This window comes from Conger conger, chromosome 10, assembly GCF_963514075.1.
Source record: "Conger conger chromosome 10, fConCon1.1, whole genome shotgun sequence".
Classification (NCBI taxonomy): Eukaryota; Metazoa; Chordata; class Actinopteri; order Anguilliformes; family Congridae; genus Conger; species Conger conger.
In genome coordinates, this window is record NC_083769.1 from 43,779,840 (window position 1) to 43,805,436 (window position 25,597).

The 25,597-nt window shown below is 46.5% G+C and overlaps 2 protein-coding genes across 3 annotated transcripts in view; both read right to left on the reverse strand.

The window, feature by feature from the left end:
- Positions 1 to 1,059: 1,059 nt before the first annotated feature.
- Positions 1,060 to 11,231, reverse strand: si:ch211-251b21.1 (uncharacterized protein LOC571720 homolog). Its single transcript, XM_061258636.1, has 10 exons — positions 11,106 to 11,231; positions 10,262 to 10,344; positions 8,827 to 8,858; positions 7,858 to 8,040; positions 6,504 to 6,733; positions 5,260 to 5,357; positions 4,332 to 4,549; positions 3,558 to 3,777; positions 2,228 to 2,472; positions 1,060 to 1,578 (listed from the first exon to the last, which is right to left on the reverse strand). The coding sequence occupies exons 2-10, from the start codon at positions 10,326 to 10,328 to the stop codon at positions 1,480 to 1,482; spliced, it is 1,392 nt and encodes a 463-aa protein (XP_061114620.1). The 5' UTR covers positions 10,329 to 10,344; positions 11,106 to 11,231; the 3' UTR covers positions 1,060 to 1,479.
- Positions 11,232 to 12,932: 1,701 nt separating this feature from the next.
- plch2a (phospholipase C, eta 2a) overlaps positions 12,933 to 25,597 on the reverse strand; it is a 176,106-nt gene continuing 163,441 nt past the window's right edge. For both annotated transcript variants that reach the window (XM_061257211.1, XM_061257212.1), the window contains exons 22-23: positions 21,527 to 22,667; positions 12,933 to 16,312 (exon numbers count right to left, since the gene is read on the reverse strand). In XM_061257211.1, coding sequence (XP_061113195.1) covers positions 14,682 to 16,312; positions 21,527 to 22,667 — 2,772 coding nt within the window. In that variant the 3' untranslated portion in view covers positions 12,933 to 14,681. The remainder of the gene's footprint in view (positions 16,313 to 21,526; positions 22,668 to 25,597) is intronic.

Below are 25,597 nucleotides of genomic sequence, written 5' to 3' on the forward strand. Positions count from 1 at the left end.
TGCACTGAACTTTTTAAAAAAGATTTGTTCCAGAGAATACTTATGTATACTGATTATGGATGCCTATGTATGTCTGGAATGTGGTTTTTAAATGTGATGACACAGCCAGAATCAACTGGTGGGGACTTTGATTAGTTGCAGAACTTCACCCTGTACTACATCAATATTTGTCCATAATTTACTGTACAAGTAAAAGCAAGCATATACTTTCAGTGATTTCTGAAGTTGCCAAACTGTGTTTGTAAAGGAAAGGAAAATAATTATTTATTTAAAATGGTTAATCAAGAATATGTTAACTGAATCAGATTCACAAGATATTTATCACTTACTTATAAGCATGAAAAAATGCAATATATTTATGCTCAGCCCATCGTTCTTGTGCTGTGAACCAAGACTGTGAGGACATACATTTCTGTAAATTCTCAATGGACACTTATCAGTTAAACAGAAGAAAAACACAGTGGAAAGTAGGTAATTGGAAGCCTGGAGAATAAAGCTGGGAAAATGATTCAAACTTAATCTGACTCTAGTGGGTTTCATAACATTCAGCCCAAACGCTGGAGCTGAAATATAAAGTACTAATGCGTTGAACAAACAAAGCCTCAAAACGCTGAAATAACTGTCAAAATGGTTAAATGAGTTAGAAAATTCTAGATACTTTATGTTTGACAAAAATTAAACATGGACTTGTTCCAGTGTTAGAATACCGCAAAACCCATTGCAAAGTTACTCTCCCATTACTTGCTCCATCACTCGTGTACAAGTAACATCAATAATATCTTTTTCAGAAGCATTTCCAAAATGCACTCCAACACGCGTATGATATCATCCACTACAGTACAATACAACACATACAGCACACTCTCCATTTTCACTTCCGTGTGCCTACACATCTGCCGCCTCACGTTTCTGTGTCTCTGTGACAAACGCATCCTGTCTTGACTAAATTGTCAACTTTCAGTTGACTAAATGTTTCGTTTTTTAGTCTGTAGTGAGATGACATTCCGAATTAGGGCTGCTTGTCACTTAACGGCAGAAAGGACCGAGCATAAACAGCTATGAAGGCATGGAGGTTTTATTTCACTAGCAGAATGTGGATTGATGTTAAGGCATCAAAAGAATACAGTAGTACTGACCCAAAAAACGTGAATCGTTGTCCTGATTAGATTTAGCACGTAATATAAAAAATACTGTATCTATAACAGTCATACTGAAAATACAAAAAATACGGGGACTGCAGAGGAGATTACATCTTCTATCAAGAAAATTCTCTAATGTTTAAGAAAAGCTCACACTGTAATGTTGAACGTACTGGAAGGCATTTCTCAGTGGTAGCAGTGGAATGGCAGAAGCTTGTAAAAGACAACAGTCATCATCAACTAACAAGCAGCGGTCTTCCAGTCAGGATTAATGGATTCTCTCAGAGTCGGGCCGCTGTGCTGTCGGTGTGGAAATGAAGCCTGGCAACTGAAGCACTGATCAGACTTTGCCCTTCTCCGGGCTCTCTGAACTCTGCTCCTCGCCTCTGCCCCTGAAACGCTGGCCGAGCTCGTTAGACAGCACAGTGCAGCAGGACTTCTGAAAGAAAGAGCCGGAAACACGCCGCTGAGAAGTGCTCGGGCCAAGCAGCCATCGATTCATCGGTCAATTAACTGAAGTCTGCTTTTTTTTTTTGGTGCAAGTCAATTGATTTCTTGATACTGTATGCATGGTTTTGTTTTGTTTTTTACTTGCTTGAAGTTCTTAGCATTGTACCAAACAGTATCTGCTTGGTAGTAATATGAAAGAAGGGTGTGTGTGTGTGTGTGTGTGTGTGTGTGTGTGTGTGTGTGTGTGTGTGTGTGTGTGTGTTTGTGCACGGGTATGCGACAGGGACAGACTGACAGAGAGACAAACTGACAGCCAGAAAGCATGAAAGTGAGAGACAAAGCGGCAGTGAAAGAAACAGATAATCAGACAGAGAGACAAACAGACAGAAAGACACACAGAAACACAGAGAGTGAGAGAGAGAGAGAGAGAGAGAGAGAGAGAGAGAAAGAGAGAGAGAGACAGTCAGAGAGAGAGAGAGACAGACAGACAGACAGACAGAGAGAGAGAGAAAGAGTGAGAATGAGAGAGAGACAGACAGTCAGAGAGAGCGAGAGAGACAGACAGAGTGCGCAACAGACAGACAGAGAGTGAGAGATAGAGATAGAGTGAGAGAATGTGAGAATGTGAGTGCACATACCTTCTGGTCCTTGGCACTGCTCTGGGACTTGGACGCCAGCTCCAGCAGAGCCAGCAGGAGCCCCAGCGCCAGGCCCAGGGCAAGCACCAGGAACATGCCCTTCAGAGTGTGGGGCTTCAGGGGGGAGTCCGTGTCCCCCTCTCCCCAGCAGCTGCTGGTCCACCACTTCCTGAGCAGGATGTCCATCCTGCCGGACTCACTCATCTCCAGGATGGCGATGGTCAGGTTCTTCACCAGAGGAGAGCCTGGGACCGACAGGCCAAAGCAACGAGCCCATCATCTCAACACTAACTCAGTCATCCAATCCCATCCATCCGTCAACAATCCCACCAATCAAAACACCAAACGTACAGTATAAACCGTTCTTAGGCTTTGCCGTTATTGGCCTGACATATTGTAGGCTATGTTTAGATGAAGTGGCTGAAATCCAATTTCTTCCCCAACATATGAAACAGATCAGATTTTTTTACTGAGCTCAGTGAACACAATAAACTGATCTTTACATATCAGATCTGGGCCACTTCCATTATATGGAATATGTGGTCCTAGATGAGATGCATATCTGATTTGTGGTCACGTGACCACTGTGAGAAGTGTCAGAATTCACGTGGGTTTTCTAATGTCACACTTCACTGTGCAGATGTAGATTACTACCATCATCATCACTCCTTTGGCCTTCCTCCCCCTTCTTATCCTCAACAGCTGATGAAGAGTCATCCGACCTCTACAGCGAATAACTGGGCCGTGTCCGAAACCGCCTACTATTGAATATGCGAATTGTATACAACTTCTATGCAACTTGCACACTCAATAGTAAGCAAGTACTAAACTAAAGCAACTAAAGTACAGTATATCCAACGGCAGATGTTCCTGCACATCTAAGTGTGGTTTGGTGGTTTGTGCCGTGTACTGTATAAATAATGATACGCACATCCTGAAAAAAGGTGCTGGGCTGAGATAGCTAGTAAATAATAATAAAAAAGCCTGCAACCTTTTAAACTCACAAACCAACACACCTTTAATTGGTGATACAGTATGCACACAAAACACAGACAGCATTTTGATCCTATTTGGATCTCCCTCTGGACCCTAGGTGGTTTGTGGCCCCTACAGTGTGCTTAACCAGGGGGCCTAGGATGGTTTGTGGCCCCACAGTGCGCTTACCCAGGGGGCCCGCAATGGTTTGTGGCCCCACAGTGCACTTACCCAGGGGGTCTGCAACAGTTTGTGGCCCCACAGTGAGCTTACCCAGGGAGCCTGTGATGGTTTGAGGGCCCAGTGCGCTTACCCAGGGGGCCTGCAATGGTTTGTGGCCCCTCAGTGCTCTTACCCAGGGGGCCCGCGATGCCGTAGCCCCTCATGCCCACCACGGCCTGGCTGCGTGTGAGGTTGCAGTGGCGTGCCGCGGTCAGGTCCAGGGACACGGACTCCCCGATGAAGGCGTAGTTCCCCTCCAGGGCCCGGCGGATGCCCTCCTCCATGGAGCTGACGTAGCTCTTCTTCCGCTCCATGTGCTCGTAGATCCTGCGGTACGCCGGGTTGTCGGAGTACTGCGGCGGGCCCAGAAACAAGCACGTTACCGAGGGGGCCTGCCTGTGGGGCTGTCCCTGGTGCAATCCACTGCAAATGTGTGGATATAGCCACATAATAGCTGCATACGTGTCTTAACATGTGTTATCATCTTGTAATGAGAATTAAAATCTCATCTTTTCTCGTAAGTAAAAAATATCTGCTTGTTTTAAGTTACAGCTTGCTTGACAAGTGGAATTTTGGCAACTCTTGAAATGAGTCAAACTGGCTCACTGGATCATTGGCGATATTTATTTTTATTCTAGCAAAAAAGTCTAAATATAAGACTAAAATACTTGTTGAGATTGAGTGATTTGTGTGTTTTTGCAGTGAACCTATCTAGGTTTACCATTTACTCACAACCTACAGAGAGCATACAGCACTGTATAAATCCAGGGCTTGAATACTGAGAGGGTTTCTGTCTCGACTACATGGGTAGGACAATAATGAGATTTGACAGGACATCTCTTTGGAGACATCGCAGGCCTTCTATCCCCAGGGACAGGCACCGAAACGCGTGTAAGGAGCCCGGCACCTTGAAGAAGTAAAATGTGGAGCCACTGCCAATCGATCCGTAGTCGATGACGTCCTGGTTGGCCAGGTCCTCGAAGCACTCTAAATCAACGTGTTTGGTGTTGGAGTGCAGCATGGCAGAGAGGTTGGCAAAGTAAGAGGCCAGGACTACTGCTGTGAAGAGCCACCAGATGGCGCTGATCACACGTCCAGACAGGGATTTGGGATGTGGGCCAGCACCTAAGATTAAGCAGATCCTATTAGGAGGTAATCATCTACCTGACAGGGAAACCAATACAGTATTAGGACTGCGAGGGACAACATTTAACACACATGCACCCGCAAACATACCTCTCTCACACTCTCTCACACACTCTCCCACACTCTCCCACACTCTCTCTCACACTCTCTCACACTCTCTCACACTCTCTCACACTCTCTCACACTCTCTCACACTCTCTCTCTCATACTCTCTCTCTCTCTCACACTCTCCCACACTCTCTCACACTCTCTCTCTCATACTCACACTCTCCCACACTCTCTCACACTCTCACACTCCCTAACACTCTCTCATACTCTCACACACACTCTCTCTCAAACACTCTCACACACTCTCTCTCTCATACTCTCTCACACTCTCTCATACTCTCACACTCTCTCACACACTCTCCCACACTCTCCCACACTCTCACTCTCTCTCTCACACTCTCTAACACTCTCTCTCACATTCTGATACTCTCACTCTCTCTCACATAATCTCTCACACTCACACACTCTCACACTCTCTCACACTCTCTCACACTCTCTCACACTCTCTCACACTCTCACATAATCTCTCACACACAATCTCTCACACTCACTCTCTCTCACACATGCTCTCACACTCTCACACTCACACACACACACGCTCACACACACACACACAATCACACACCCCTGCTTATTGTTACCTTGCAGAGTGAAGGCTGCTACAGCATACCAGAGGCTGTGTAGGAGTGTGAAGCTGTTGTCCTCTTCCTGGGGTTGGGCCCACTCACAGGGACTCAGCCTAGCCCAAACACACACGGGCCAACAATCACCTTCAGCTACAGCAGGCCCCTCTGCCATCTCTTCACCTCCGCCAAACTCTCACTCTCTTTAATTTACACTTCTCCACAACTTAATGCAGCTTTCAGATGGGAATAAAAGCAGAAGTGCTTTCAATGGAACAGAGACCGCAGAGAACCAGACAGCTCTCAAAAAAAGATGTTCCTCAATTATCACTTTCCTGAAGAACTATGGAACACCGCTTACGGCTTTTATTTTTTAATTTGACTATTATTTTTGTGGAGAACAACTACCTTATTAAACTGTGTTAATAGATATCAATTGTGTAGAATGAAAGTTAGAAGTATCATGTGAAAATGATATTTGTGTGTGTGTGTCTGTGTGTGTGTGTATGTATGTATGCATACTTTTGCCCTTAAACTAAACAAACTGCTCCAAACTAAAATGGAGAAAATTGAAGAGTCGGGTTCGGTACAGAAGAACCCGTCCCCACAGCAGACATTTTCTCAGCCCTCCAAAACGTAAAACCTCATCCTCACACCTCACACCCTCTGCTTGCCAGTGTTTGTCAATGCTGTTCCTGGAGATCTACTGTCCTGTAGGTTTACACTCCAACCCTAACGTGGCACACGTGATTCAACTAACCAGCAGCCCAACAAGATCTCTAGCTGTTCAGTGAGCTGTCCTTTGTTAGGGTTGGGGTGAAAACCTGCAAGATGGTAGATCTCCAGGAACAGGGTTGGGTAGCCCTATTCCAGCTGTTGAATGAGGTGTTCTTTTTTAGCATTGGAGTGAAACCGTAAAGGATGGTAGATCTCGAGGAGCAGAGTTGGGCAGTCCTGCTCTAGCTGTTGAATGAGGTGTCCTTTGTTAGGGTTGGAATGAAAACCTGCAAGAAGATGATAGATCTCCAGGAGCAGGGTTGGGCAGTCCTGCTCTAGCTGTTGAATGAGGTGTTCTTTGTTTGGGTCGGAGAGAAACCCTAAAGGACCGTAGATCTCCAGGAACAGGGCTGGGTAGCCCTATTCCAGCTGTTGAATGAGGTGTTCTTTTTTAGCGTTGGAGTGAAACCGTAAAGGACAGGAACAGGGCTGGGAAGGACTGCTGCTGGCCATTGGGTCTGATGGGCCCAGAGACCGTGACTCACCGGGCGGCGATGCACATGCTGAGGGCCGTCACCAGGTACGCCGCGAGGATCCCCACCCAGGCCTCGGTGGAGAAGGGGCACAGGAAGTGGAAGTAGCCGCCCTCGTCCTTGCGCACCATGTCCTTGCGCAGGATGAAGCTGATGCCGGTCTGCATGAAGGGCGTGGTCATGTCCACGACCCGCTCCCGCAACGCCGTGATGGTGAGGGGAGCCACCGCCAGGTCAGCCTCCTGCAGGGGCGCAGGGGGCAGTAAGGGGGGCAGGGGGCAGTAAGGGGGGCAGACAGCAGGGGGGCGTAAGGGGGGCAGGGGGCATTAAGAAGGGCAGACAGCAGGGAAGGGGGGCAGGGGGCAGTAAGGAGGGCAGACAGCAGGGGGGCGTAAGGGGGGCAGGGGGCAGTAAGGAGGGCAGACAGCAGGGGGGCATAAGGGGGGCAGGGGGCAGTAAGAAGGGCAGACAGCAGGCGCCGTAAGGGAATGGAGTCAAGGCCCGTCCACACCAATAACCATAACCATAACTATAATGATGTGAGCATGCACAATATTGAACGATAATGTCCTGTAGTCTCTCAGCAATATCATCTGCCAATTTGAACGCATAGGGCGGCCTGTAGCGTAGTGGTTAAGGTAAATGACTGGGACAGGCAAGGTTGGTGGTTCGAATCTCGGTGTAGCCACAATAAAATCTGCACAGCCGTTGGGCCCTTGAGCAAGGCCCTTAACCCTGCATTGCTCCTGGGGAGGATTTTCTCCTGCTAATCAACTGTACGTCATTCTGGATAAGAGCGTCTGCCAAATGCCAATAATGTAATTAATGTAATGTAATGAACATGAAGCCCTGTAAATTCGGATGGATTTTGATTAGCGGCCAGTGTTTTATTGGTCGGGGGACCCATGGTGCAATGTAAAGAGCTGAGTCTTCAGGGTGGATCAGAAGATAGGCAGGGCTTCTGTTGTTCTGACTGCAGTGGGAAGCTTATTCCACCACCAAGGGGCCCAGAGCAGACATAGAGGGATAAACAGTTTGATGTACTTTGTTGTATGTCGCTCTGGATAAGAGCGTCTGCCAAATGCCATTAATGTAATGTAATGTGAGAATGTGGGGGAAATTGTTTATGTCTACATTCCCTACGGCCTGGATGTCAATATGTCTTTTTGAAAACAAGCACTTTTTTTTTTTTTTCACACTACTTTTGCAGTTAACTTCTTTATGTCCAATTATCAAACCCTCAGTCCCACGATGATCCCTCTAATACATTATTAATCAAGAGCAAAATGAATTAACGGTTGAATAGTGAGATGCTATCTGCATCCATATCTGCTTTGACCCCTGACCTCGGACCATCTGTACTCACTCCTCTGATCACCTCCCCGATCATGCCGCTCCATTGGCCGGTCTCCGGCTGAACACTGCCGTATTTGCCGTCCTTCACTAGGTGCAGGTTGTACTTGAACTCCAGCCTCTTGGACAGTGCGGACAGGAGGTCGATGCAGAAGCCCTCCATCTGGGAGCCTTGGGTCATGGTGTAGGGGTCTTGCTGGAAAACGGAAAAGTGCCATTTCAGTCACACTTTACTAGTTCTTTAACAGAGGACCAGTTTCAATAAGTCTTATACTGCTGTTTGCCATCCCTTCACTGATTAAATCCAACGCATATTTGTAATAGTGTTTAACATAATATGTTGCAATCAAATACAAAACCTATTAATGCATCCAAGTAGTCTTAAAAAGAAAATGATAATGGTTAATAAGATAGGAGGCCATGATAATTATGCACTATGCACAAACAACACTAGGGTCATTCCATGTCAACTCAACACACTTGGCATTGTTTCATGAGATTTGGTATGCTGAGTGGTATGCTGATTTGGCCGTATAAGAAACCACTGGAACAGAAATGCTCCTTCAGATAAGCAACGGCAAGACCACATCTGGAGACGGTGATGCCACCGTAACCTAACTTTGGTGAAAATTTAATCCATTTCAAGATTATCATCACTAATATTTATTACATTTCATTTTGGGGTGAACATAAGAGCTGGTGAAGACCGACAAAGAACAAGAAGCATTTCTCTACCACCCAATAATACTACAGTAAATTTACAGTAATGGAGCAAATCATGGAGCAGCGCTAATTACTGCAAACTTTGTGAGCGCATATCTCCCAGATTACCAATCTGCGAGATAAATTAAATCTCGGTTCCAGTGGTTCCTATTAAGGCCAAATCTCATTCAAATCCAGGACAATGTGGTCCAAAGGCATGTTGAGTTGACACGGAACTACCCACTAGCTACAATAAAAATAATTTAGTATTGTTACCCACCTTTATAGTGGCGACAGATAATGCTTGTGGGCCTAAAATAAAAGTAAATGAGAAAAATAAAAAATGAAAACAAATATGAAATTATATACAGAAAATTAACATGAAATGTAAACTTAACACGTACTTGTAGATTTAAATTTTAGGACATTTAGCTAGATATGTGAAGGGACTTGTGGCACACTGCGGTCGAGCATTAATTTACTGTAAATTGATGCTAAATGGTTTCATTAAAACCAAGAACTGTCACGCGTTTGACCGACATTTGCACAGTCTGAAAGAATGAGGAAATATAGCCCATAATATTTTGAGAGGACAGTACACATATGGCCAAAAGCTAAACTCTAGGAATAAAAAAGCTTTTGTGAGCCCCATCTGGCAGGGAATAATTTTGTTTTTGAAGTCATGGTCGCCGGATGAGGGTTTCTCCATTGCGGTTTGGATTCCTACTTCCCTCCCGCAGGGAGCAGATTCCTAAATTTATCAGGCAGAGACAGCAATGCTCTTGTGCCCTTGTTAAGGAGGCCTTTTTCCCCTCGGTCAGTAATCTTCAAGCGGATGTATAAAAAGCTTACTAGGAGATACAGCAAGAGGTGAACAGCGGACCATATTGAGTTATTCACATCTCCCGTGGTGTCATTGAACCCGTTGGCCAGCCGTGGATATGTTCCGGTGGGCCTCAGGGTCCTTTTCTCGGTCTCCAAACTAGCCCCCCCCCGTCACACAAACTTGGACATATTCCGAGTCCCCAAGATTTGTTTTGCTGCCATAAACTGTGACCAATGCCATTTAGTGTGTCAATTCGGCGTAAAACAAGGGCTGGCAGTGTGAAAGGGCGGAGGGTGGGAGGGGCGGGGTAGGGGGCAGTCAAAGTTATAAATGTTTACATTCAGACGAGACCCTTGGGGCTCCATCAGTCTCACTGACCGTCGCTGACACATATCATCCGCCTTTTAAAAAGTCCTTCAACCGTGCAGCTCATGGGCTTCTTGTTAATGGGTGATGAATCGATTGATTATAATTAATATTCCAACTGGCTGCCTTCTGGTCTTCGTCCGAATAAGGGGTTAGTTTGTGCCAAACAGGAGCCGGCTTTTTGCTTTGATACGATCCCAGCTGACAGTCAACCCCCTGGTCAGATGATTCTGACACATCCTGAAAGAAGAATATTATAGGCTGACGCAGCCAAGAGTTTCATTACGGAGTGCCGTTTCCCCTCATACACAGATTTAATTTTGAGTCTTGACTTGAAATATTAATTATATGTGGGTTTTTGCTTTGTTTTGCAAACCTGTGAAATTCAGTCCGTCTTTGAAGCACCACTTGCCATTACAATCCTTTTCTAATTGAAACAACACATGGAAATTGGCAGTTCTACGTTATTTTAGCTAATTTGTAGCATGTAGCTGCGAGTTGAATTTGCCCTGGTCTGTCTTACCTGCAGTACAGACTGTGACCAGCAGGAGCGCTGTGACGCACACAGTGAGTCCTTCTGCGACCCTCATGTTCTCAGCACTGAACCTGACGATGGGAGAGAGAAGCACTTGAACCTCACTCTGTGGGTGAAGAGCTGAGCACTTTAACACTCCGCTCAAGGACAATTCCAAACTCCCAAAGTGAACACTTCACCACTGCAAAGATTCACTCAACACTTCAGAAGTGAGCACTCAAAAGTGCAGTTAGTCTCATTACACACTTATACAGATGATCTAAAATCCATAATTTCGACTGTTCTTCTAGAACGATCCATTGTATAACAGATATCTTAATTCTGACTCAATGCTCTTGGTTTCAATGGTATCCCTCAAGGTGTAGAAAATATGACCAAAACAAAAAATATATATACATTGCTTCGTCTTGTATTTCCACACAGAATTAATTGAAATGTGGAAGCAAGTTGACATCAAGTTTAGCTCCAATCATCTAATGATCAATATGTATAGAAAGTACAGCCATAAATGGAAGTACTGAACTTTTGTGGCATTTACAATCCACAAATTGAAATCAGAAAAAATTACACATAAAACACAACAAACTATTCTGTAAGCCTCATCAGACAGCACTCCACAATTCATCGGTACAGATGTTATCTACACTACACTCATAACAAATTATTTGAATAGGCAATGTTATATTGGAGGAGCAGAAATAATGAGCACACCAAAAAAAAAAAGAAAAAAAAAGTTGGTACTGTTGGGGGAAAAAAACCCTGAATTCCTAATGAAGCATTATAACAACAGCACATAGTGAGTGTCATAGGCGCACAGAGTGGCTACGCTTACCTCAGGAGACCTGACTGGTCTGGAGACACAGTCCAGCAAACTGAAGGAGTCAGATCCTCCGGTGGGTTATAAAGGGGGTGGTCCCAATGCTGCAGAAGGGGACCAATGGTACGTGTGGGTGGAAAAGCTTCCAGAACAGTGCGAAGGGTGCGGGGGAAAGGCCTGGGAAGGGGGGGTGGGGGCGAAGCTAGCCGTCGGACCTCAATAACAAAAACAAACAATAAGCAGGCGATTGGGACACACGCTGGTCATTTGCCAGTTGTCTCACAGCCCCGCTGATGTACTGATGAAGAGCACACAGTGTCCTAAGTCTTCCTCCGCTTGGGTGTAGCTATGCCAACAAGATGACCTGACAACGGATGAATGACACGTCCAGGATGCCAAATCTCCATTCTTAATTCTTGGGGGGGGGGGGGTTACTTTGGAGTAATAGCTTTATCTAGTCACCATTTTCTACCAAACAGTTTTGAGCCAATAATAGTTTCCCCAATTAGATTAATTGGTGCAGTTGTGGCCACTGAACTGGATAAATCGAGCCAAATAGAAAATGAAGATATATTTGAGGATAAAAAGTTATTCATGGCCACTCAAGGACAGCTAAGCACTTACCAGCAGTGGGTGGGAGTGTTCTCAGGTTCCATCATTCCACCTTTCCGTGACAATCGACCTCGAAGAATAACCGGCAGACATCACATACGACCCTCTGTTCAGTTACCTAGCGCTCCATTCACAGGTGAGGAGACAAAGACCGCGCTTCAGAAGAAGCTTCTTTGTGAACGTTTAAATGCAGCCTCAAATAGTACATTGATTTTTTTTTTCTCTCTTTTTAAATGGCTGGACTGCTGAGAGAACGGCTTTCTCCTGGCTGGTTTATTTGCTTAAATCCATCTCCATTTTCCCCTAATGGAGCCAAACCACACGGTCTTCGGCCAGCGGCCTCGGAGGGGGGTTTTCAACCTCTGTTACAGCGACATTCCCACAGTTAGTCCCGCTCAATGGACTTCAAGTCGGGGCATGAAAGGCGAACTACACCAAACAGCTTTGATGAATGCGGATTTGAAGTGACTCAACGGCGTCTGCGGAATCCTAATGAAGACGTCTTTTGTGGCGGCGACAGTGGGGGGGACAATCTCTGTCACTCAGCGGAGCGTGTGAGAGCACCCGGGGACGTTTTCAGCGCCGTGCAAAGGATCTGGCAACCGATATCACACTGGCAGCTGTCGCCCTGGCAACCGGGGCCGGGCATGCCAAAGCCATTGTCACGGCGTGTCATCCGAAAGCAAAGACGAATGATTTAGAGCTTTTTGCTAAGAATTATGAAGCCCCCCAGTTAACAGTTAATACAGTTACGGTGTTTGTGTCTGTATGAATACAAATGAAAAGAGCGATAGAACTGCTACAGACACAACCACATGTAGAGCAGTACATAAACACAATGGCATTGCAGCACCATTCAGACAACAACAGTGTGATATTAAAAACAAGGGCCACACGACACGATGTATCCTTAGCATATCTGTAGTATGAGCTCTTCTTCTGTGGTTTGGCCAATTACGTTCTATGAGACAGAATGGCGAAAACAATCGGGATAAAATCGGGTGAAAAGGAGCGATACCGATGTATCATTAATTAAGAGCAAAGCGTGTTATTCTGCACCCCAGCTGGTTTAAAGAGTGCAAACATTCCTTCACAATCACCACACGTACTCTCTTCCCAACGGGCGGTTTTGTGTCGCAGACGGAGGGGGTGAGACGGGTGACTGAAGGTAAACAAAAGCACGCTCCGGAGACACAAAAGAGAACGATGTCGAGAGGGGGAAAGCAGATCTGTAAAGATTAAATGCTTTTATTCAATTCATGTTCATTTACATTCATTGATTGAAAGTCCAGATATACAGATTTTTTGCATGTCATTGGTCTTGGAAATAATATACACAGTCGACAAAATCGTTTCCTATGCAAAATTATACAGCTATATCATTCAACATAGACGGATGACAGAAGTTATTACTCAAAATAAAATGTAAAAAAAACAAAAACAAAAACAAAAAAAAACTTTATATATATTTATTATATTTCTAATTACATATGGTTACATTTAAATATTGTCCCGAAAATGTTGTATGGCAGAGCAAACCGTAGATGGAGACATGCTCTGGATCAAGCCCTGCTATAAATGAACATCTAAAATTTAAACGGTTTAGTGTGATGCTGAATAGCATGCAGCACCTCACTGAGCACGGAGTCATTTTAGCCCAGCGAAATTAAAAATTTAAAACGGACAAATTCCTCGGCAACATGCAATGAGATTTTAAAAATGGGGAAACTACAGGAGCAATTTCATGACCTGAAAAACGATCATCTGCCTCCGTGTGCAATACAGTCAAGTATAAAGGACAGTTTGTGAGCACATGCCTTGTGTATTCACAGTTTTCAACCAAATTGGCAGTTTACACAAATCACACATTATTCACATAATAGCCAACTATTAAAATGTAAAGGAAGAAATACTACATACGCATAGAATAAAAAATAACATTTTAAAAAAACACCATTAATATGTGACATGGTGTAACTTGTTAAAGTCCGCCTGTCTTGTACTGTCGACGAAATTACATCTGTAGTGATCTAGTCTTTACCTCCCAAATGTCGTATCTTCTTCAATACTGCCACATTGTACCAATAACAATTATTAAAATATTGCTAAAAAATAGCTGAACTACAGTACATATTGTCTGTCTCACAATTTAATAATTTAAAAAAACTAAAAACAAGGAGGACGAAGTCATACAGTAGAATATCGTAATCCAGGCCTAAAACAAATCTGTTGCTACATTTTAACCATGCCAATTAACAAAGACACATCAGTTGCTAAGGTTGTGGTCGATCAAAATGGACTCAGCAAACAACATACTGTGGCCATTTTTTCCCCCATTAGTGTCTGTTAAAATATATTTTATTTTAAAAATCCAGTATAAATGTACAGTAGTAATTTCGTGGACAATATTCACAACGCGTGAACAGATATTCGCTTTAAGAAAACAACTGTATAAAGGTGTTGCGGGCTGAACGTCTCGGTCAGATCCAGAATGACACAGACGGCCAACTAGGTTCGGGTTATCTGTTCACAAACCGACACTGAACATCGCTGTTAGTTTCGTCTTAATAACAGTATGGCCTAATGTGACATTTTTTAATATTATCTTGTGTGTAATTATAACGGTAATTCAGGCTTCTCAGAAGGGGAGAGGAAACGGAAGAACGTGAGCAGAACGCATGCGGTTGTGGTGCAGGTACTCCATGGAGACGGACAGCTGGAGGGGTATTAGCCAGCCTATACTGCTTTCAGTGCTTGACCGAAAAATGTTCTATCAAGACGAACGGATAAAAAAAAAAAAAAACAACAACAAAAAAAACAAAACAGAAACATCTCTACAGTATCCATTGCTTTTAAAATGTGAGGAAATGTTAAAACGGGTCTCTTCACAAAGGGGGGGGGGGGGAGAATCGGGTGAAGGTGAAGTTCAAGTGCGGATCTTTTTTTATTTTTTTGTAAATTATTTTTTTGAACGTGGTCTCACAGTTTGAGCGTGAAGAAGACCTCGTCGTCGGGGGAGCTGAGCGCGGGGGGCAGCGAGGGCAGCTGGCTCAGCAGGTCCAGGCTGGCGCAGGGGCTCCGGGCCACAGTGCAGGCCCCCTCGGGGTTCCCCCGCTCCTCGATGGGGCTGCCGTTCTGCCGGGCCAGGCCCAGGAGCCTCTGCCTCTCCTGCGCCTGCTTGGCCCTGTTAGCGATGTAGCGCACCCGGCTCTGGCTCCGCGAGGAGGACCGCCGCAGCGGGACCGCCTGGGCCTCCTCCTCCTCCTCCCCCTCCTCCTCCTGCTGCTGCTGCTCGCGGTCGCCCTTCCGGCCGGCGGGGGCGAAGTCGCTGGCCGTCAGGGGCTCCACGTCCGTCAGGCGGCGCAGCTGCTCCTGCAGGTTGTCGGGGGTCTTGGGGCGGGGCCGGCGCTGGTCGCGGTGCGGCCGCACGACGAAGCTCCGGCTGATGCTGCGGTACTTGCTGTCGAAGTTGCAGGCGATGTCGTCCGAGGTCAGGTCGCCCAGGCTCTTGGACTTGGCCGCGGGGTCGACGTGCCCGGGCTTGCCGGCGGGGACGGCGGGGGGCTTGCGGGCGGAGGACGAGGCCTGCTTCAGGCCCTCCATGTAGAGGCGGCTCCAGGTGTGGCGGCGCTGAGTGAGGCGGCCCTGGTCCCGCGGGGGCTCCTTGGCCAGGGCGCGCGGCCGCAGCTCGTCCCCCTCCCGGGCCGCGGCCTCCCCGCCCCGCAGGTTGGGGTTGGACTTGCTCTTGGTGACCCGCGGCACGTCGCAGCCGTACCCCGCCAGGCCGGAGCGCGGCCGGCCGGCCCGGGCCCCCTCCTCGGGCGGCTCGCCGGCGGAGGGCAGCCCCGGCAGGCTCTTGCGGGCCAGGTTGGGCAGGGACAGGTCGATGACGGTGTCGTTGGAGGACAGGCTGGAGGAGGAGGACACGCTGTCCCGGTGGCTGCCCGCCTCCAGCCGGCTCCACAGCCGGTCGTTCAGCGTGGCGTCCGTGCACACCTCCGGGACGGCCCACTGCCCGTTCCCCGCGCACGCCGCCCGCACGTGCCCCTCGCTTTTGGTCCTCCGGACCGGCGTGCCGGAGGCGGGGCCTCTGGGGACCTGCCCCCTCTGGGAGGAGCTTCCCACAGGAGGAGGGGCCTCGCCGGCCCTCTGACCAATCAGAGATGCCGGATCCTCCCCGTCCGAAGCGGCATTACTGCCCAGAGCTTCCTCGCCCTGGACGTCCTGGTCCGAAGGGGGGGTACAGGGCCTCGGGGAGAGGTCAGGGGGGGTGCAGGGCCTCAGGCTGAGGTCAGGAGGGGGCGGGGAGGGGGCCCCCGGCTCTCTATCGACAGTTCTGCCAGTGCTGCCCTCCTGGAGGACAGGCTCTGAGGAGGAGTCTACAGGAGGGCGCGGGCGGGGCTCCCGGCACTCTCCCCCCGGGCCCCCCGCTCCGTGGGGAGGGGCGGGAGGTGGAGGGGAGGGGGTTATTGCCGTGGGAGGGTCGGGGCGGAGAGGCTCCCCGGGGCAGGAGACGGAGGGGTTGCGAGACGGGTTCCTCTCCTCTGATTCCTCAGCAATGGTTTCCAGGGGCTGCAGGGGAGTGGACGATCTCGGCAATGTGGGCGGGTCTGCGGAGAAGCAGAGGACATCCTCAGCGATCGGGCCCCGACCAAACAACCGACGTCCGACCGAACGTCAACGCCACGCGACTCATGAACATTTTAATGTCAAGTTAGAAAGATAATAAATCCTGTTCTTAAACACTATGAGCATGCAGAAGATACACACTGAAATGATTATTTTTAGGAGTCATGAAAGAATGGCATCGTACAACAGCGACAATGGTGCAGTCGTGAATGTATCCAGACAAGCAGACCAAAAAAAAAAAAACACGGAGGAGATGCTCCTGACGCGGAGTGACACAAATGAACACAGCGGTCCCATCCCACATGCAGCTCACAGGCAGCATGCGACACACATGCTCAGAAAGTGCTCTCCCTCGCGGGTTTTAAGCCGAATAAGACAAAGTGGACAAGATGGCAGAAACTGTAGGGTGGCCCTCAGCCTTCACCACGAGCCTCAAAGTCACTCAGTATCACAGGCACACATGCTGACACAGCTGGAGCGGACAGTCACAGGACGAGGGTCCCACACGCTGTAATCACCATCCTCATCCGATTCTGACCCACTCGCAGAATGCAGATGAAAGGCATTTTTTAATGTACTTTCTTTGATGAGCATGGCACATATCATTAGGCAGCGAACACTGGGGTGAAATGGGGGATGCATCTGAGGCACGGGGAATAAAGGTGAGGTGAGGGGGGGGGGGGGGGGGTTTAAGAAGATGCGTTTACCTGGGTTTGGGTCATCCCTTCAATTCTGCACTAGAGACAGAGGGCATGCAGGAAGAACAGAACACATGGAACAGTTTAGCACATCAGGGAGGGAGAGAGAAAGCGACTGATAGAGGAGAGTACACAAGCAGTCGTTCCCACCCACTTGACCTTGTTTGGTTCATTAGCCTCGCTAAAAACCAGCCATTTTGTGGGCGGCTGATGAATTCAAATGCCATCAAAAGTGATCTTTTAAAGAGCATTTGAAGAACAGGATATATATGTATAAGCTGCATTTTTAATGTTAACATTTTCACTTGGTAGATAAAGCCAGTCGGAATAGGCACCAGTGATGTTTATTATTTATTGCGGTCAGCTTGAGTGTGAACAGAAATGTATGAAGCATCTAGTCACCTGCATTTATTAAGCCGACTAAACACAATTATAGGTAAGAGTATAAAAGAGAGAGAAGCATCTCTGACAGTCCAGGGTCAAATAAGTAATATATAACTAGTCTTTACTATGTAATAGTTACCAACTGCCAATTTAGCATTATTACCTTAACGTCCTGAGACCCAGCAGAAAAAAAAGTATTCCCATTTTCTTTGACATAAGACATTTCGTGATTTGGATCACAAAAATATTTTACATTTTTCATTCTTAAATGTCATTTTAATCGAATGTACCTTATGTTAAGAGAAATACTGTATATAGTTCAGGGAAGCCAAACTTTAATGTCCACGTTTGAGCACACAGGATCTCAGGAGGTTCATTACAGAAGCGCAGGATGGCTGGGCAGACGTGGTCTAACCACCACAGGCCTCAGCCTGGTGAAGAACATCTATCCCAGGGGTTAGAGCAGGGAGGCTCACGACCCCTGGAGTTACCACACAGTATGTCTGGATCACATCCCTCCAGTAAATCTCTATCCCATATAACGAGCGCTCTTATTCGTCCTTGTAAGACACGCATCAGGAGTGATTTCAACAGCAGCCGCTATAAACACATGATAAATCTGAGTCCTTGCCAGCTCAGTCACATGCAATGTTTGGCATGGTACAGCCTACAAGTCTTATATAGGGCTGCTTACGGTTCTGTTCCACTGAAAAAAGAAACATATCCTCTGTGAAATTCACCTTTTTCTGTTTACTGCTGCAAATCGTCCCTCAACTATTCAACCTTCAGGATAATACCACATTTTGAATGATTACGCCTTGCGTATGGTGAAATTAGTATACTTATTTAACATTTCTATCTTCTTTTCTCAAAACCTGATTGTGGATGATATTACAGGACAATTATTCTCAGTGCATAGTCATACTATCATCATTAAACTTTGCAAACCTTTATGTCCAGGAGAGTGTTTTGAGCCAATTATTTTTTCGTTATAAGTTTAAGGGCGGATACAGCATCCCAGATCTCATTGTTTGATCCTGAAATGTCATAATTTTTCTTCATGAAAAATCTGAAATTTCTAGAAAAATGACTATTGTGGACTGGAGATAAAAATCTTCAAAGATGCCTTATTTAGAAAAATTTCCGACATATTGAATAAAGTATGCAAATGAGCTAATTTACATATTTTGGCAGAATTGATCTTTTCAAGCCCATACCTCCTGAGAACTGAAGTATGTACCTCTGAAATGATCTGGAAGACCAAAGATGCGTTTTTCAGTGGAACATAACCTTAAACAGGCCCCAGGGGTTCACAGTAGGGATATATGCTGGTTCTCTCACTTCTCAATTTACATTAGATAGAGGTCAATCTTAGTGATTTTAGCTGAAGGCAGGTTTTGCCCATGACCGCTTGTATTGTCTGTTTTCATGTATAGTTTCATAAATATTGCGAAAAAATATTGTGTGTAAAGTTAGCCTCAGGATAGGAAAATGATGAGAGCAAACAGAATGGTGTACAGTTGTGAAACTAGAGGGCGAGACCAAGCGATAAGCCAGTATGCTGTACCAGATTTGTGCTTGAATACACAATCCTCCAAGAATTCACTTCTCTGCCAAATTGAGCAACGCCTAATCTTCGCTATGCGGAGAGGCAGCTGGAAGATATGAATCATTGTAATAATCACATGAATCTTACATGATGATTATGTATACAATGCACCATGTCTCTCGCTGTTTAGCACTCACTTCTCACAAAGTTGCTTGCTTAGAGCACAGAAGGTTGAATTCATTCTCTCTACGTGCACCTGGCGGTCGAGCTGCACGTTCACGCCTGTTTTCCGTTCTGGTTCCTCAGTGGTGGAATGACTTGCCTACCACTGTCAGGACAGCAGAATCCCACCCCTTATTTCAATGCAGACTCAAAACACACCTTTTCAAACTCTACCTTAAGTCCTCCCTCCTGATTTCCCCTGCCCCCCCTTTCTGATATCCCTATCCTTGTCTAACCCAAAAAAAAAAAAAATAATAATAATAATTGCACTAATATGTTTAGAACAGCATTCCATGTGTATTTTCCTAGTTATGGGTGTGATGCTTTGACTTGTGGTAGAACCTATGCATGGATTAAATTGGATTAAAAGCGTCTGCTAAATGACAAAAATGTAAATGTAAAATTTTGCATGGCAGCAGATCTACGAGTTTGCAATGAAAAACCTGTGGTTCATGACAGCAGCTGTAAAGGGGGACCACAGTGATCGGAGCTGAAGTTGCACAATATTGAGCATTTAAGGAGCACTGAACCGAAATACCCTTATAGTCTTGTAATAACACTTAAGCTCTTTTTCCAGTAGAAAATATTAGATCATTTTAAGTTAGTTTGCTTGACAAATGAAATGTCCTTAACCCATTGGCAAATCTTGAAATTAGTCAAACCGACTCATCGGCAAAGTTTTTGTCTTATTTAGTAAAAAAGTAAAACAAATAAGATTAGGTCTCAATATAAGTACAAAAATTCTCGGTGAGACAATTTTTTGTTTGTTTTTGCAGTGTGCTCACAGACCGTTTAGTAGGATTTATAAATATTATACACATCTAATATCGCCCAGTTTATGAACCGGTTGATTTTCTGAAAACACGACTTGGGCTGTGCAGTTATTGGGCTGGGTTGGGAAGCGGTTTTTTAAAGGTAATGGTTGGCAGCGACACAAGATTTTGCCCTGAAACCAGCGTGTCACCCAGCAGAAAACAAGACCTGCGATCATCCACTTCCTGCTGCTCACTACTTCATTCATTTCATCCTCGGGTGGGCCTGGCCTATCGTTTCCGTGCCACCATTTTGCTTTTCAGGTTTTCTGTTGTTCTGTGACAGCTTCCATTGCGGGGAGCTGCTACGCTAAATTGCTGGAATGACTGAAAACTCTGATAAACACTGATTCAATCTATTAAGCTTTTCAAGTGCTACCAAGAGTGCTTCATTCAAGTAGATGAAAATAAAACGAAGTGGATGAAACGAAATAAAATGAAATAAAATTTAGCAATGCATAAGCCGTGCTCTTACCATACGGTAAAACTTATACCGTATCCTACAGAAACAGTGTTTCTGTGCAATCACTCAAATGAAGAGAAAATGTAATGACAAGAATGTTCCCATAAAATCTGCTAGTTTAACACGCTAAATGCAGTTCCGCTCAATTTCAAGCAACCGTTGCGTGAAAAAAACTAGATTCATGTCAAACAGACAGCCGATGACTACTGAGTGCTCAATTTCGGCTTAATTAAAATGTACTTGAAAAGACGGGCATCTCTAGAACTGATTAAGTAAACAACTGCAATAACATGCCACACCAAGCTTTATATCAGTTACTTACCAAACCTTTCCCCTGACGTGTTCAGAATAAATTGATTAATTGGCAACATAAAAATGGTTAGAAGAGACTAAAATGCTTCACTACTAAGAGCAACATTCTCAGGATATATCAATGTATGTAGAGGAACTATGTGAAGCAAGATATCTTCATTCCTTCCCAAAGCACTGAGGTTAGACTGAGGACAGCTGTCAATATCGCAAGTTTGAGCAAAATTATGCCTGAAAATTCAAGACATTTCTGCTTCCACAGAGCAGCATACAATCTCTTAAGAATATAAATATACTATATAAGCACATGTGTGCACAGTGTTGCCAAACGGCATGTTGTTCTTTAAAATGTATGGTGACTTGTGACAGTAATGGGAGAGGAATGAACAGGAATTATTTTCTAGCTACAGCCACAGTACAACGCTTTTCTAGTGCAGACTCGTGGGGATGTGGAAGAGGTTTTAGGATGCAGAGGCGATGAAATCACTATACTACAGCCAGTCACGGCGGAGGACTGCGTTTGCTGATGACATCATAGTGTCTGCCTATGTCACCTGACGGGTGCTAGCAACCAGAGGGCAGCTAACTGGGGCTAGTTACCAGCCCGGGCAGCCAAAGGGGGCTAGCTACCAGCCAGGCCAGGCAACGGGGACTAGCTACCAGCCAAGGCAGCTAACGGGGGCCAGCTAGCAACCACAGCAGGGGTGGGGGAAGTCTACATCACCGAGGAGGGTCTATGCCTCTAAGGCTGGCCTTACCGGTGAAGAACATGGGGGATTTACTGCGGATCTCCTCCATTTTCTGGATAAAGAGGGCGTTCATCTCCCGCTGCAGCGTGCCGGCTGCCCGGCGCCGGGGCTCGGGGTTCCGGGGGGGCAGGGGCGGGGGCGTCAGGGGCCCCCCCACACTGTCACAGCTGCTGGAGTCGCTGTCTGAGAGGGCGGGGGCCCCACGCGGGGCCTTGGGCAGGCTGCGGCAGGCGGGCCGGGAGGGGCACTGCCAGCGCAGGCTGGCCCGGGCGTCCGGCACCGGGGTCACCGCCGAGGGGAAGCGCCGGCGCGGCACGCTGGAGGACCGCGCGTTTCGGGTCGAGGGGTCCACACAGCCACGGGCCCCCAGGGGGGCGTCCAGCGTCTGCCGGCCCCGGGACCGGGGCAGCGGTTTGGGGAGGGTCCGTGGCAGGGGCGGGGGCACCGCTGGCCTTTCGGCCAGGGGCTCAGGGCAGGACAGGGGCTCGGGTTCGGGTTCGATTGGCTCAGGACCGATCGGTTTGGGTTCGACCAGCGGGGGTTCAGATACGGCTCTCGCCCGTCTGGGGAGGACGGGGCTGGGGGGCGGAACGGGCGCCGAGGTCACCTTCTTCTCCGGCTCCGGGCTCTCCTTGGAGCCAATCACGCACTTGATGCAGTTGGAGGTGACGCCCGCCCGGGCCGTGCCGCTGACCGCCACGCGGGCGAACACGCCGGGCTTCCGGTCCCCGGGGTCGCGCGGCCGCATCCGATTGGCCCGCCTGAGCGGCTCGCTCAGCGCCCCCCTGTGGAGCCCGGCGGCGCTGCGGCTCTTACCTTTATCGCTGGCGGGATGCAGCTCCCCGTTGGTGCCGTCCGGTCCGCGGGGCGCGGCCCTGCCCCCCTCGCTGTCGAATCGGGGGCGGGAGGCCGCCTCCGATTGGTGCTCCTCGCTGCCGCCCTCGGAGCTGAAGTCTTTGGTGTCGATGGAGATCTCGGGGAAGCCCTTCTTGACCTTGGGCTGGCCCTTGGTGGGGGCGCTGGCAGTCCGGCGCAGGAGGTGAGCCCCGAACGTGGGCTTACGAGCGAGATGCACAGCAGCATGGCTGTCCAGGGAAGCCTGCTTTGGGTTTCTGTGAAACAGTCCTTTTATACCGCTGACCTGTCTGACCTGGAACACACACACGCACACGGCCCTCAGACAATCGCCATGCTGAGTCGTCAACACTAACAAACTAGCAAACGCATCTCATAACCTTCAAATGGCCTGAGGAATTACTGAAATCTATGCTTAATCAGGACATATAAATTTTTACATTTTTTCTGAGTGCTAATTCGTGACTGTAGGCCTGACCCCCTACTCAGGAGGTGCATGTCGGCACCCTCTTTCCTTTAACTTGAACACACCAGCTAAGGGCAGTGCACCAGGCAGAGCTAGCACAGAGCTAGCACAGAGCTAGCACAGGCAGATCACAGATGCCTGAGGTGAGCTGACCCCTGGTGACAAAATGGCTGACAGTTATCTCAGAAGGACTCGTGATCCAATCAGCACTCATAGGGTCAGCCACACACCTGTCTAGGAGCCTGACATGGATTATAGCATTTATATAAACTGTAATAACACAATGCATTAAAACAGTGCATGTCAGATGAGTGAAAGCATGGATTCAGTAAGCAAAACTTAGCACAGATTTTATGATAACAGATTACACAACTGTGTGCCACACCATGCAGCCAATCAACCAATTCAACTGCGAGGACAGTGGGGGGCGTGGAAAGATGAATATGAATGATAGAAAATGGAGGTTTTCTTTTTCTCTTGTACAAGCCATTTAGCAATGACCTATGAATAGAAATTCCTATCCCATGCATAAAATCGACTCAGAGGCAAGCTTGTCTCACCCACTGTGGAAAATAGAGTCATTTGCTCTGGAAAAACATGTATCTAATGAAATGAGATGCATTTGAATAAAATATGGCATATTATGTGCAATAAAAATGTGTGCGGAACATACTGTTTAACATTCAAATGGATTCATAGAGAAATGCTTTTTTTAAACCTGACATAGTTTTGTATAACTGCCAGGAGTGGACAGAGTTTCTCTGTGGAAATAAAACCACCCCATATAGAGTCTGTGGTAGTGGCATATAACTACAGCACAATGTGAATGTGTGGATCTCAGCGCACAGCTCCACACCAAAGACCAGCCGCCCTCAAAGAGACGCCATCTTCTGTGAGGGCGGGAGCCTTCAGCGTCATCGAGCCAAGCGTCAGTCATTAAGCATTTCCTCCAATTAGTGTGCTGTCGTTCAGCACAAGCATCGCTAACAGTGTGGTCAGGCAGAGCAAGCAATGCCGGTCAATGACAGCTCTTTAGCTTGTCCCAGTGCTGAACTACAGCATCGGTTTATGTTTGACACAGAGTCAAATTTTAAGAAATAATGTACTTATATTTGCATGTACATAAATGGTACGCAGGATAATAGAAATACACTTTTCTGTCATCTATTTTGGATGTATGGATATAGGTGTAAAGTTTTGATTTCCTTTTTTGATTTTGATGAGCTTAAAAGGGCTCATTTGAAAACAGATAGAGATAACTTAAAAGTTCATCCCAAAATATTGATATTATCATACAAAACACACCTACTAAATTATCATAAAGGACCAGAGATCTTGCAATGAGGACACTCAGCCCCGTTTTCAGTGTCTCTGGGCAGAAGTGCTGGTCTAGGATCAGGCTCCCCAAGTCCACATCTGACCCATATACATTTAGAGCCGAAAGGCTAGACTGACCTGAGATCAGTGCTTCTACCATGAGACGCTTTGTGAATACGGGCCTTAGTTTCCAAGGCAACAGCTTTAAGGGCTGTCTTCATGCACATGGTTTGCCATATAAACGGTCTGTGCTGCGTGAAGGAGGATGGAGATGGTGGTGGAGTCACCAGGGGCCAAACAGTATGGAGCAGGAAGAGTATCACACAGTGAAGATGCAGTGATGAGCGGCCATTTTGTTTAGACACCTTGAGGATGGCCAACGATGGAACATTCATTTTTTTAATTGTCCATAATAAAACAACACTGGGTGAATTGAACTTCTCCTCTCGAGCACACAGGCTAGCCTGCGTGTGCTTAAGTCATGTCGGGATCAATGATTTGAAACAAAAAATAAAAACAAAAAATCTGAAAGTATGCAAATTATGTTATTTTCTAGAGTAGTTATTATCACCCAATGTCATTTTAAAAACCACATAAAAGTAGATCCAAGTGGATAAAACTTTAATTCCTGTTTACTTAATTCCAGCCAAAAGAAAGCAGAGTAACTCTTAAGACAGGCTTAAGAAAAAATTCCTATGGAATTTTTTGTATATTTTTTACATTTGGCAGTAATTCTTAGATAAAGTAAAAATGTGCCAACACTGAATAACTACAGTAGAAAGATGAAAGGCTAATGAAAGTTATTCCATTCTTATCTAGAAGATATGAGAAGTAATGTGATGACAGACAACAATCATTAAATCTCATTAAACAAACATCACGCATGAATCTTCAATCTGATGTTAGACACTTTACTCGGGAACGCATTTCTTTCGAGCTCGATTTCCTTGGTTTAAGAGATTCTCAGGACGATACGTTCTACATCTCTACGCAGGACAAGCCAGCAAGAAATGCGAAAAGCCGTTGCTGTCATCAAGAATTAAATAACTTGCATCATTCATAATAGATTTAAGTTATACACTGGTGAATTCTGATGCCGTTTTATTGACTGGCGGTTAAAATTGGCGAGAGAGGGGTATAGTAAAATATATAACCACAAAATCCACAACCAAAAAAGTTAATATGTGGCACGGTTTCATTAAAAAACAGTTCATGTTACTGAGAATCTCCCGAGATAAGTAGCATTTGTTACTCAAGATCTCCAGAGCTAAGCAACGCTCGTTACTCAAAATCTACAGGGCTAAGCAGCGCCCTGTTAGTCAGAACGAAGGGCTAAGCAGAGCTTGTTAGTCGGAATCTCCAGAGTTAAGGAGCTCTGCGCCTCAGCCCCTGTGTCGTGCTTTGGCTCCGTCTCCGTCTCTCTGGGCTAGTGACACTGGATC